Source organism: Neospora caninum, chromosome XII, assembly GCF_000208865.1.
Source record: "Neospora caninum Liverpool complete genome, chromosome XII".
NCBI lineage: Eukaryota > Apicomplexa > Conoidasida > Eucoccidiorida > Sarcocystidae > Neospora > Neospora caninum.
Window position 1 is genome coordinate 5382046 of NC_018398.1, and position 13804 is coordinate 5395849.

At 53.8% G+C, this 13804-nt stretch overlaps 2 protein-coding genes across 2 annotated transcripts; one reads left to right on the top strand and one right to left on the bottom strand.

Annotated features, from left to right (window-relative positions):
* Positions 1-414: 414 nt before the first annotated feature.
* Positions 415-3864, bottom strand: NCLIV_067110 (hypothetical protein; the record flags this gene model as incomplete). The annotated part of the gene is made up of 4 exons (XM_003886262.1): positions 415-452; positions 1252-1396; positions 1776-2395; positions 2922-3864. The coding sequence occupies 4 exons, from the start codon at positions 3862-3864 to the stop codon at positions 415-417; spliced, it is 1746 nt and encodes a 581-aa protein (XP_003886311.1).
* A 2939-nt stretch (positions 3865-6803) lies between these two features.
* On the top strand, positions 6804-13269 carry NCLIV_067120 (conserved hypothetical protein; the record flags this gene model as incomplete). The annotated part of the gene is made up of 8 exons (XM_003886263.1): positions 6804-7602; positions 8633-9060; positions 9397-9513; positions 9830-9973; positions 10350-10438; positions 10656-10764; positions 11082-11570; positions 12277-13269. The coding sequence occupies 8 exons, from the start codon at positions 6804-6806 to the stop codon at positions 13267-13269; spliced, it is 3168 nt and encodes a 1055-aa protein (XP_003886312.1).
* Between the last annotated feature and the right edge of the window lie 535 nt (positions 13270-13804).

A 13804-nucleotide genomic window follows, 5' to 3' on the forward strand; every position in this document is an offset into this window, starting at 1 on the left:
TTTCCCGCCTCGCGGTGCTGCCTGTCGGTGACCTGAGACGCGAGGTCCATCCGCCTTCAGATATTTGGAGTCTCTCTCTGCGGCATTCGTCGCTTCTGTGCAAACTGGATCTTCGCCACATTTTTGCTCCACTAAAAATTATCTCAAAGTGAAGGCGATGAGACGCAATGGGAAAGAAGAGATCGAGGAAGAAGCGACAGAAATTATCTTCTTGACCCTCACTGACAGACGCACTACACATGCGTCCTGACGTATACGGACGGAGAAATGCATGTATGTACATATATATATATATATATATATGTATGTACTGTAGATATACTGTATATATGCACACGAATATACAGCGTGTATATGCACACGCGTAAATCAAGACCAGGAGAGAATTTCGTCCAAGGGCCGGTGACAGGCGCCTCATCCAATCATCAGGCGCTTCCGTCCCCGCAGCCGCACTGAGAGAGAGAACGCAAAGGAGACACAGCAGGCAGTGCAGCCACCGCGAAGACGGCAGGAGAGAAACGCAGCAGCAGAGAACTCTGGAGTCTCAGCACTCGACGGTGACATCGACAGCACGGAGAAAGAAACGCGAGAAAAGTGGGAACGACTTACAAGAATCGACTGCGAGACCCATGTGCATGCTCCCTCGCCCCTCACTTCCCGCAACCGCCCAGAGAAATTTCCACCACGACACCATGCAGAGAAAACAGGTGCATACATATAAGCACATACACAAATATCTACACAAATATATATACATATATATATATATATATTCGTCTACATATATATATATATATATATTCATCTACTTATATATGTATATATACAGTTTTATGCATATCGGATATGCGACCTTTGATCCGAACTTGCACGTACAAATAGACAGACACCCCAACGCGCGATCGGCAAATGTCCGTCTCGCTCCCGACGCAAAGGGACCTGCTTGCGTGTCCATCTACAGCTCCATGCAGCTGAATTTGCACTTCCCTCTCCTCCTCTACCAGGCTATATCTACCCACACATATACACATATATACATATATATACATTCATGTATTCATATATAATTATATATATATATATATATATAGATACAGAGGAAGGCACAGGGATACGGCTGGCTATATTTATAGAGTATAGAGAAGTCGATGAACCTATCCGTGTATTTACAGACGGCTGGGGTGGCTGTCTCCGAAGAACTGGGGCATGGTGAGAGAGGGAAGGAAACCGTTCGACGAGACCTCGCCTTACCAGCAGCCAGGCGAACGAGCGTCTGCGCGGCGCCTTGCGCGTGGCGTTCGTAGCTCGACAGAAGACCCGCGAGGAAGGGAGCGGAGATCGAGAAATGCGTGCTCTCGACTGCCCGCTCCAAGACGTAAAGGTCGACCGCTTTGTCCTGAACCGGGGACGCGGAAGCATGCAGCAGAAACAGCGATTTTTCTTCCGCAAAACCCTGCAAATATATATATATATATATTTGCAAATATGTATCTATATATATTATATATTTATATTTATGTAGCCAGTCGTGCGGGCACATACAAATATATGCAGACACACATCTGTATGCATGAAAGTATACTTCTATGCGTGCCGAGGCTGCCTAGAGCGAGGCGGGAGCGCTGAAAAATCGGCGTTTTGAGAAACGTTCTGGGAGGCACACGGGGGAAAAACGAGAGGGGCGAGCATGCATGCGAGCGGGTCGCACGCACCAAGTGCCGACTGCCGCGACAGCTTGGTGAGTCGCAGCCCGCCGTCTCCAAGCAGTGCCTTACCTCCGGCAGACTGGAAGTCGAAGCCAGTCCAAAATCAATGATGCACACGGGCGGGAGGTCTTTGTCCTCTTTGGGTTTGGATCCTTGCTTCTTTCCGTCTCGTTTCCTCTCTGTCTCCTTCCCGTCGATCTCCTCTCCTTGCTCCGTGGCTGCGCCTTCCTTGTTGCTTGGCAAGCGGAGTCTCGCTTCTCGCGATTTGACTATTTGCAGGAATGCACCCGCCTCTTGAGCGGCCGCCTGCTTCAACACGAGGCCGACGTTTCGCCGAAGGGCCATCTCCAAATCCCGGGCTGTCGCGGTCGCGCCTCCTGTCTCCTGGCCAAGCGCGGCGCCTGCGACCGCGGTCGCTTGCGCGCGGGCTTGCGCCGCCGCTTGGGCAACGGCGGCCGCGATCGGCGCGCCCAACTCAGCAGCGACCGAGGCGACCGAGCTCGGCGGGCAATTCGAAGCGGCAGAAAGAGACGGGAAACCGAAAGAACAGGACGGCGCAGCCGGCCATGACGCGCAAGAAAGAGAAGAGCGAGCAGAGCGCAAGAGAAGGTTGGAAGTTGTGAGGTCTCCGTGAACGAGGTTCGCGTCGTGCATCTTCGCGACTGCTCTGCCGACCGCCTCGCCGAGATCTGAAGGGAAAAGGGAAGAAGGAGAAACGCCGTGGAAAACGCCAGAGAGACAGCCCGCTGGTCCCTGAGGTATCAGACGGTACACGTACGCCGAAGCCGCAGCCCCATCAGCGGAATTGCCGCCGAAAACATCACCCAAAAATACATCCAGTGTACAGTTTGAACGTGATGCAGCTGGAGCCTCCATGGTGTGACGTTCATCAAAGAACTTTCACCTTCGTTGATATTTTACTGGTGTGTCGACATCAATGCTAACAAAACACCGGTTTGGGATGTTACCCCACGTCGCACAGACACCCACTCGCCTCGCACAAAAAAAACACACATGCTCGTGCGCCCGCTGTGTATGTCCACCCGTCTTCACGTAGACGTCTTCACTGTCAAGCACGCCTCTTCTCGATTTTCGCTTCCGCCCACCCCTTCCCCCCTTTTCCCCTCTTTAGCAGCATCGACAGCGCGTGCCTGGAGAGAGAGAGAGCGGAGACTTGGCCCGAGAGTCGAGCTCTCTGGATTCTTGGAAACCTACGTTCGATCGCTTTGCCTTCCCAGAGGCCACACGCGCACCGGTTTTCCGCCGGCGTCTCGGCAAGGTCGTCGTCCGACAGGTCTTCCCCAGAGAGGGAGTCGCCCGTCGCCTCCTGTGCAGCCTTCGCGTTCGGTTCCTCGATCTGTTTCGCGTTCCGTTTTGCTTTCGTCTTTTGTTTTGTTTCTCGCGACGCGCGCGATCCTTCGACTTCCCGGGTCCCTCGGGTGCCTGCGTCTGTCGACTCTGTGGAGCGTTTTTGAGACTCTCCGGCTGCGCGCGGGAGGCCTGTCGCGGCTTCACTGGGAAGTTTCTTCCGCGCAGGATCTTCCAACTCGGCCAGCACAGCCTTCACCGGAACGCCCTCGATCCACTCCATGAGAATCAAACCTTCTTCCAGTCCGCGTCGCCCCCCGCCCGCGCCAGCATTGTTCTCGAGGCCAGAAGAGCAAGAGGAAGAAGATGAAGAAGAGGAAGAAGGAGAGGAAGAAGAAGAGGAAGAAGGAGAGGAAGAAGAAGAGGAAGAAGGAGAGGAAGAAGAAGAGGAAGAAGGAGAGGAAGAAGAAGAGGAAGAAGAAGTGGAGGAAGGAGAGGAAGAAGAAGGAGAGGAAGAAGAAGAGGAAGAAGAAGAGGAAGAAGAAGAGGAAGAAGGAGAGGAAGAAGGAGAGGAAGAAGAAGAGGAAGAAGAAGTGGAGGAAGGAGAGGAAGAAGAAGGAGAGGAAGAAGAAGAGGAAGAAGAAGAGGAAGAAGAAGAGGAGAAAGAGGAGGGTGCAGAGAGAGTGAGCGTGGCACTGACGCTTGTTTCAGGTTGACATTCGTTTGCCGTTTGTTCCGGTGCTCTGACGGCAGAAGGCTCGGCCGGATCGGGAGGCTTGGTCGCCTTCGCAGGGAGCCGAACCCAGAAAATCTGCGGTGTATCGACACCGGCCTTGCGACATCGGGCCATCGCCCGCACTTCTTGTTGCAGGCGATGGATGTGCAGCTTGAAATCCAAACTGGGATGGATGTGGTATTTTCGGAGGCGCTGTTTCAGGACCGTCAGCCGCCAGGGAGAGAGCGCCACGAGAAACAGCCTCTGAAGCCCACACAGAAAAAACAGGGGAAAGCAGAAATGCCTGCACGTCCCCAACCTCCACAGGCTCAGAGAGATCCACGTGTAGACTACACACATTCACATTGTTGTACACACAGCTATACAGGTAGGGAGAGAGCGCGCAACAGAGCGAGGCACAATACGACACAGATCGACGCCTGAGTCAAAAGCGATACACCTACCTAACATATACATAGATATATACACATATACATACACATATACGTACACATATACATACACATATACGTACACATATACGTACACATATACGTACACATATACATACACATATACGTACACATATACGTACACATATACGTACACATATACATACACACATATACATATACATATACACATATACATACACACATATACATACACATATACGTACACATATACGTACACATATACATACACATATACATACACATATACATACACATATACGTACACATATACATACACATATACATACACATATACGTACACATATACATATACACATATACATACACACATATGCATATACACATATACATGCGCATACACCTACACATATACATACGTATATACATATACTTTTACACACAAAACGAATATGTGTAGATGAGTGGCTATGGAAGAAGTTTGGGAGCGGGTTTCTTGGTACTTGTCTTCAGAAAGTTTGTGTTTCTCGGTTCGTCTTACAGCTTCTGCTCCTTGGTAGAGCAAAACTGCGTTTTCCAGCAGTCGCGGCAGGGGCGTCGCACACACGGCGGTCTCGAGGGAGAGTCGCGCTCCCCCGTTCTGTGTTTTCATTTCTCTGACCCCTCGGCCGGCTTCACCGTCGGCGCGCATTTCTTCGGTTTTCTCGCTCCGCATTCTCTTCATCTCGGTCCTGTAAACTGTCTCTCCCCCCAGAACGCGCAAAAGACAGGAGCGGAGCGGACCTCAGAAAACACGCCCGGCAAAGACCGCAGAGAAGGCGAGAGGACCCAGGAAGCGAGAGAAAGAACAGAGAAAGGGAGGAAAGACATAAGAAAAAAGAGAGGGAAGAGAGAAGAAAAGAAAGAGAAAAGAGAGAAGAGAAAAGAGCGAGGAAGAGAAGAAGGAAAGAGAGAAGCAAGAAAGAGAGAAGCAAGAAAGAGAGAAGGAAGAAAGAGAGAAGCAAGAAAGAGAGAAGCAAGAAAGAGAGAAGCAAGAAAGAGAGAAGGAAGAAACAGAGAAGGAGGAAAGAGAGAAGGAAGAAACAGAGAAGGAGGGAAGAGGGAACGAGGAGAAGGAACAAGAGAGAAAGAGGAGAAGGAACAAGAGAGAAAGAGGAGATGGAGAGAGGGAAGAGAAGCGAGAGACAAGAGAGGACAAGAAAGGACAAGAGAGACAGGCGAGAGACAAGAGAGAGACAGGCGAGAGACGACGCTCCCTGCGCAGGCGCGTCGCAGGCCTCCACGGATTGTGATGGTGAGAGCGTTAAAAATCCAGGCGCGTCAAAATCCCCTAAGATCAGGAAGAAACGAGGATGCAGACGTCTTTATTTGCGCAGCGAGCTCGTATTAACAGCGAGAGAAAACTATCGTACTGGGAGTGATACTCTCTGAGACAGGATTATCGAACGAAACGTTTGCGGCGAAAGAAACAGCGGGGAGGGGGGGGGGTCCGGTCCTGGGAGAGTCGTGGAGCATGGCCGGAGGCGAGGAAAACCGCCGCCTTCTCTTCGCGTCAAAGAAAGTCTTCTTTGACAACAGAAAACAAAGAGAGAAAGAACAAAACATGCGCCGCGTTTTCCACAGAGTGGGGTGTTTGCCTCGCCGACACAACGCGCAAACGCAGTAGGCCTCTTTTCTCGCCGCGAACTCGAACCTCGACCGCCGTTTCATCCGCTTGTGTCCTCTCTCGCCTTCGTTTCCTCCTGGTCTTCTCTCCCTCTGATCTACGCACGTCCACCTTGCAAGTCCCCTTTTAACGACGCACATTCACGTGAGAAAGATATTCCTCTCTATCTCCGCTCCAACCGTAACTTTATCTTTTCCTTCTATATACCTCTTGATATATGCGCTGGGATGCCTCGAGGACGAGTGCGCCATGGCGCTGTGCCCATGTGCAGGCGGGAATGAGCGTCAGTCCTTTCTACGGCTGGATAAAGAAACAAATGTGCACTTCTGAAACTGCTTGCGTTCTCTTTGTAAGTCGTGTGTGGCTTTCATCGGAGTTCGACGCTAAAAAAAATTGGCATTGAGAAAAGAAGTGTCGTGCAAAGTAGCTACTGCTGCTCTTGAATCCCCTCGAAAAGACAAGGCACAGGTGTGCATCGACGCCCGAGCTGGCGTTTGCTGGGAAAGAGAAAAGACGAGCGAAAAAGGTGAAGACTATCCGTCTTGCTTGTCTTCTTTTTAACGGCTCTTGCTCACCGTCTTTCCAGTTTGCTGGGAAAAGAAAAAGTGAAGCAGGAAAGGCGCATGTGCAAAAAGAAAGGCGCGAGCTGCAGTGTCTGTACCGCAGAGATCCCCAAAGGGGAAAAAAACGCGTGAAAGTCCGGTGTACGCCAGGGTAGAACAGACAATGTGACTGAGCCCCAGTGACAGAAAGAGAAGGAAAACAAGACGAGCGGACTGTCTCTCCATCTCTTTTCTCGTGGCCTTGATCCCTTGATTCAAACCGAGGGCTCGAGTCCTGTTTGTCTTGTCTCCTGCCTCTTCAGAGTCCTTCTTCTTCACGGTCCTCCTTCTTCGTCACGCTCCTTCTTCTTCTTCACGGTCCTTCTCTCTTGCTTCCTTCTTTCTTCTCTTTTTTTGCTTTCTGTTTTGCCAATGGCGCCTGCGGCGGTTTCGACTGGGGAGGAAAGCCCTCCGGCGGCAGGGGGAGATACCTCTGCGACATCTGTTCTTCCAGAGTCGCGTGAGAACCTTTCGAACCAAGACGCGAGCTCTTCTCTCCTTCCCGCCTCCCCTGCTGTCTCCTCTGCCGACTCCTCCCCCCCCTCTCCGGCCCCGGTCCCTGCTGAAGTCTCCGTTCCTCAGCAGCCGATGCGTTCCTCCGAAGAGAGACCTTCTGGGAGTCTCGCACATGCTTCGCCTCCCGATGCTGTCTCTTCTCTCGCTTCTTCCTCTCCTCTCCCTCTCTCCAGTTCGCCCTCCACAAATCCGCAGGTGTCTTCGCTGCCCTCGAGTTCTCCCCTCGATCAGGCCGCCTCGCCTGCTGACTCTCAAACTTCCGTCCATCCGCATTTTCTGCCCGAGACGTCCTTCTCGTTGGGCGGATCTGAGGCCAGCGGGATCAGCGAACCTGCAGAGAAGGCCAACGTCACGCTCCACGTTGGAAACAGGACAGGACCGTCTCGCTCCCCACTTGCGTCGTCCTTGCCTTCTCTCGGCTCTCCTCCCCCTTCCCCTTCTCCTGTTTCTCCAGCTCCCCCTTCTGCTCCTCCTCCTGCTTTTTCTCCTCCGTCTTCGTTTCCTCTTCGTCGATTGACGAAGAGAGGAGAGGCTGTGAAGGCGTGGGTCCATGTCTGGGCCCAGTTGGGAGAAATTGCGATGTTTTCGAAGGAGATCGAACGAGCGAAAAGACAAGCAGTGGAGTCGAGGAAGAGGCTCGCAAGCGACACGAAAAGTAAGTTGACGAAAAACACGGCTTTCTTCTGATTCTTCACTCTCGGTGGTGGATCGGCGCAGGAGTACTTCTGTTGGTGTCTGGCGGATTTGACTGATCTTCCAACCTCTAAAGTAAAACACCGAGAGAGGTGAATCGGTTGGCGCGCGTCCAGGTGGACACGCGTCGCTTCCTCTCTCTCTCCTATGCTTATATATGCGCACGTGTATACTTGTGGATCTCATATATCTATATATGTCTGTATATACATGTATTTACATGTCTTTCCACGTGCATACACATGGTTCTTGAGAAAGCTCTGTCTCGGTGAGGTGGGTGCACTGTCTTTGCAAATGGAGTGGCCGCGAGAGTTGTGTTATGTTTCTCTGTCCCGCTCCTCTCGACAATGTCATTTTTTCTCAGAAGTGCGCCAACTCGCAGCATCAGCAGATGTCTCAGAAGCAGAGAAACTGCAGTGTACAGACACCCTATTGCGGGCCTACCAGCAGGAAATCGACAGTTTGACACGGAGGGCCAAATGTGCAGAAGCAACGTTTCTCTCTCTCGTTCAGCTTCTTCTGCAACAACCCGGTCAGTCCCTCCTTCGTTTTCGCTGGCTGGAGTCTTCTTCCCCCCTTTCCCTTTCTACTGCCGTCTCCTTTTCTTTCTCTTCGCTGTCTCCTCTCCTTTCTCTTCGGTGTGTCCTTTTCCCTGTATTCTCGGAAAGGCGCATGCGCCTGGAGAGCCTATCGAGTCTCCTCCCTGTTTGTACCTTGTCATTCTCTCTCTCCACAGTTGCGCCGTGCGCCCCTATTTACGGCTTCCTCTCTCTCTCTTGTTCTGTCACTTGCTTCTCTCTCTTGTTCTCTTTACGTGCGTTCCTTGTCTGCCCCTGAGTCGCTGTCTTTTTCTTCTTGTGCGTCTTTCTCTCGCATGGTCACATGTCGCCTCGCCCCCCTGGCGTGTAAGCCTCGCCTGTATATTTACATGGAATAGATTCAGGGGATCTCCAAACACATTGTTACTGTCGAAGAGTCTCTCCTTATATCAGATTTGCCGGGAGTTCTGCACGGTCTCGAGACGGACGCGGCGGCGGCGCTGTCGTCGGCGGCTGCGGCGCAGCAGGCAGCGTTGGTGGACGAAGAGCATCAAAATTTGATTTTTTCGCGTCTGCAAAAGGCCGAAGCGTTGCTTCGGGAAGAAAGCAAGAGACGCGAAGAAGTTGAGGAGGAAAACTGTCGTCTGCAAGAAGCCTTTGGCCGCCAGAGCGCGCAAATCCGCGAAGAACTCGAGGAGGAAAACTGTCTGCTGAGGCAACAAATCCTCGACTTGGAGGAAGAATTCAAGACGCTCACCAACCAAGCCGTCACGGTGCGGAGACTGGAAGAAGAACAGGAGCAACAGAAACGCTCGTTCGAACAGAGACTCCTGCTGGCCGTCCAAGAAAAAGAAAAGAGCCTCCGCGCTCAAATTGGAGCGGTAGGAAGGGAAAAGCGCGTGAGACAAAGAGCTGAGGAGGAGAGGGTGTACGCGCGGGCACCCGAGAGGGAAACAGTTTGCCTGGCAGAAGAATGAAAAAACAAGGCCAAGGGCTGCGCGTGCGCCTTGATTGAATTTTCGCGTGCAATTCATCGAAAGGAGAAGACAGCGAGAGGGGAAAGAGAGAAACCCGCAAAGAGAACGGGGCAGAGACAGGCACCAGCTGGAGACGGACGGAGAGCAGGCCGCAAAAACATGTCTCTCCTCGCCGCGTTTTAGCCTTGTTGTCATGTTCCGCTCCTTGTCGAAACTTTCCGCTTTTTGTCGTTGGTCCAGAAAGACGAGGAGCAAGCGCGCCTGGTGTCCTTTCTGAAGCAGACGGCGCAGAACTTGGAGGAACGAAACCTGATGCTGGAAAGCAGACTCGCCGAAGGCCAGCAGCAACTCCTGCAAGTAAGCTACGATGCCAAGTCTGCCGGCCTGAGCCTTTCTCTGTCAACACGCCCACGCGTGCATGTCGACACAAAGAGATGTGCCTATGCATCCACACATGTATATTCATACATACATACATACATACATACATACATACATACATACATACATACATGTGCCTATATATACGGATATATACGTGTGTATAAATGAAATAGGTATGCGGGAGTGTGTATATCGATATGTAGATCGGCGGCGGCGTCTCGGCGCTCCGGGTTCTGAGACGAGCTGGGCTTCTCCAGACTGGGTTTTCCCGGACCTGTGGTTTTTGCAGCTTAAGACGGACTCCGAGAAGCGGTGTGCGGCGTTGGCGGCGGAGGTGACGCTGTTGAATGCGCAGCTGGAGCAAGTGCAGAGAGAGGAGCGAACTGTGCCTTTCCCGGCGAGCACGGCGACTCAGCAGAGCGCGACACAGCTGGTGCGACTCGCGAAAGAACCCGAAAAGCGGAGAGAGCGGGGCGACGGGAGGAAAGGAAAGACAAAAAAGAGAAGAAAAGCGGGGGACCAGAAGCGGACCAGAAGAGCAAAGATGCGGGCCCTGACAGACTGGAAGAGTGGAGGGAGCGCGACGGAGGGGGAAAAAGGCAGGAAGCAGGAAGAAAACCTCGACAAAAAAGCGTGGGGTTTCCACGGAGAAGAAGGACGGCGAGGCACGGGAAGGGTCGAGAGGAGGGACGAGAGAGACGAAGGCGGAACATCAAAGAGAGCCTGGGGAGAAAAAAGCGGGGAAGTCTCGGGTGTCTGGGACAGACAAACGCATCGAGGTCTCTTCCACTGTTTTTGTTGTGTGGCAGCGTGCCTTGGAAGTTGCTCAGCAGCGGATTACGGCACTTCAGCAGGAAGAACGGCGGCTCCTCGATCAACTGGACAAGGCGGAGAAAGAGTAAGGATCTCCCTGTTCATCCCTTCCGTCTATATGCCGCTGCGCCCCTCTCTCGGTGTCGAGCGTCTTCCTCCCAGCTGTCGACGCTTTTCGTCCTTTGAAAGTGAAGCTGTCTGGCGGTTTCGTCTCTGCCGTCTGCGTCTTTGTGTTCGTGAATCGCCTTATCTCGGGTTCGCCGCATTCGCCTCTCTGCTTCGCGGCTTTTATGTCGACGCAGAAAAGAGCAACGCGAGAGCGTCTGGAAAGCCGAGCGGGAGAGAGAGGCGCAAGCGCAAGCGCAGGAAGTCGCGGAGCTCCAGAGGGCCCTCAGGGAGAGGCCCACAGAGGTGCGCGGAGAGAACTCCCTTTTTTCGCAAAACACGTCGCTGTCCCGTGGCTCGGCCAGAAGATTTGGCTGCATGCGCAGAAGAACAATGACGCAGTCGAGTTTCCTGCTCTCTGCTTCTTCCTGGCGCCTACCTTTCTCTCTCTTCCAGTTGCTCTTTTCCTTTCCGTCGCGCGACTCGTGCCTCTCTTCTTCCTCAGCCTCCGTCGACTCAGATGTTGGTGTCCGCGAATCCTTTTTCGTTTGGTTGCGGGTCTGCCGTAACTTCTCGCACGAGTTTTCTGTCTGCTGCCTTTGCTTTTCCTCCGATCCCTCCAGGAAGAAGTGCTGTTGCTGCGAGGCCGTGTCCATGAGCTAGAATCCCGACCTGGGGGGGACCGACCTCTCGCGCGCTCGCACGACGCAGGACAGGCGCTGGCCGAGGCGCGCCTGCTCCGGCGCATTGAGGAACTCGAGACTCTGATGCGGAAGCGCGAGGCGGAACACCAAGACCGAGAAGACGAGTTGAAGCGGCGCGTCGAAGACGAGCGAAAGCAACACAGAGATGTCGTGCGCGCTCTGCAGGGACAGGTGGAAGCGGAGACGGAGCGCAGCTCGGAGGGACTGGGGGAAAATGGCCCAAGCGCCGAGGAGCCTGGGGCGCAAGGCAGCCACGTTCTCCTCGGGCTCCAGAGCCTCTCCCGTGAGAAGGAAGAGGACCGCACCGCCGAGAACGGAGAGAAAGAAGAGCGAAAGTTGCCGTCGATGCTGCAAGTTGTGTTGAAACAGAGAGAACAGAGTCGAGCTCGCGTCGCAGCTCTGGAAGAGGTAAAAGTCGCTTCGAGACGCAGAGAGCGGATAGACTGTTGCCTCAACTTTAAACCTGTAATGTTCACTTTGTGCTGGGAAAGGACTCAAACTGTGAGCACTGGTGCTCCGGACGAGACTCGGGCACAAATGTGCAAGAATTCCACCTGGAGCTGTGTCTTGTGTGCTATGCAAACGTAGTCAAAACAGAAAGAGATATAGAGAAAGAGAGGGACGGAGAGAGAAAGAGAGGGACGGAGAGAGAACGAGGTAGAGGAGGAAAGAGGTAGAGAGAAAGATAGGGAAAGGACACAGAAGGGGGAGTCTGGAAGCGTGTGAAAGGAGAGAAATGGGGCCAACCATCGAGGTCGACATGGGGTGATCCCTGCGGGTGAAGGTGGGAGAGGGGAAGCTGTGCATGCAGAAGAACAGAAAGCGATGTCTTGCGTGCGTGTTCTCGCGGCGCGCACGTGGAGACTTCTCGAATTCGAAGAAACGGTCGCACGCTCAAGGCGTCTTTTACAGAATGCGTAAGGGGCTCTCGAAAGCGTTCGTTGGTCGCGTTCGAACTGTCGGTCGGTTCGTCCGCGCTCCCTGTCTCTCTTCTCGCCCGTTCGCTTCGCTGCCTGTCGGTGCTCTGCGTCATTCCGTGGCTTCTCGCGGGTCCAGTGCATATGTGAAAAGCTTTTGCCGCTTTTTCCTCGTTTGTCTTTTCCGCGCGTGCTAGGAGCTGGAAGCAGCGAAGGCGCAGCTGGTGCTTCAACAGCAGGAGTTGTATCGCTTCAAATCGGAGGCTGCAGAGACGCGCCTTCTGTCCCAGCCTAGAGAGGCGTGTGCGCCGCAGACGCGCATGCAGGCCATCCCGCACTCTTCCTTCTTTCCGGCTGCGCCGTGTCTGGGGTCGTCTCCTTCCGCTGCTGCGCCGGGGGCGTTAGTGCCGGCGAGCGCGATTGAAGAGGAGCGAAGCCGAGTCAAAGGCGAGAGAGGGACAGGCGCCTCGAGAAAGAGACGGCCTGGCAGAAGGGAAGAGAGGCAAGGTTTTGTCGCGGGCCTTCTCGCCGTGGCGCATGGCGTAGCTCAAGCGACTTCGCAGACTGCAGCCAGCGTGTGGGGCGACAAGGGTCGCGCGGAGAGGAGAGGCAAGTCCCGCGCTTCCTTGTCCGGGAAGCCCGACGCCTGGGCGAAAGGCTTTGTGCCTGAGAACGACGAGGAAGCAGGCCTCGGGGGGGGACTGTCTTCGGAAGAAGTGAGCCGAAGTGACTGGGGAACGGCCTCTGGGTCCTCTTCGGACGAGGAGAACATTGAGGCGGGCGCCAGTCGAGAGGGAGACTGGCGTGGCCTCGCAGCAGCCGGCCCGCGACGCAGAGAGGAAGGACGGAGAAAGCACAGGGCAGACGCCGAGCGTTCCTCGTCCTCATCGCTTGCTCGTCTGCCGGCGGTCTGTGCCGCCGATCGTCGCTTCGCCTCGTTGAAGGGAGGTGAAGAAAAGGCGTTCTTGAGTCGCCTGCAGAATCTGAGTGGAGCGGAGAGAATTGTGGTGATATGGGGCCGGCTGTTGCTCTCGCGTCGAGCTACGCGGCTGTTTGCGCTGTTCTACTTCCTTCTCCTCCACTTCCTCGTGTTTCTCGTGCTCTTCTACCATGCCGATCTGCAAAGTCGAGGGCATGCAGACCAGGCCGGCTCGCAGCAGCCGCGTTACCACTACTATCTGAATGAATAGTGAGCGGGAGAACCTCTACTATCTCAATGAATAGCGAGTGGGAGATGCAGAGCACGCCGTGTCTGGGAAAGTTTTAATTTCACTTTCTGTTGCGCCACGCGGGCAAAACGGCAGCCCAACCGTAGGCGAGACGGTGGCTGGGTCAAGGGGAGCGCCGACACGGGGCAGACTGTCACGCACACGCGGCAGTTGGGGTGAGAGAGAGGGGAACGGTAAAAGAGGCAAAATTGTGTGACGCTTTCATGTGGCGCTCGTGCCAGTGCCCGGGCGTTTACCTTTTCCACAAACGATCTTCCACAACCAAAAGGGAGTGCGGGATCTCGACGATATGTGGGTGTGTTGCCTCACGAAGCAATCGAACGCATGGTCTTAACTTTGCAACTGACAGTGCGGTTGAGACGTTTTTTTGGCAGCTGACATTCACTGCGGCACTGTGGTCAGAGGTGACTCTGTGCTCGTCCCTCAAGTGTCGCGATCTACGACTTATTTTGCTTCGCGAGACGTCGAGCGAACGTTCTGTGGGGTTTGCCTGCAC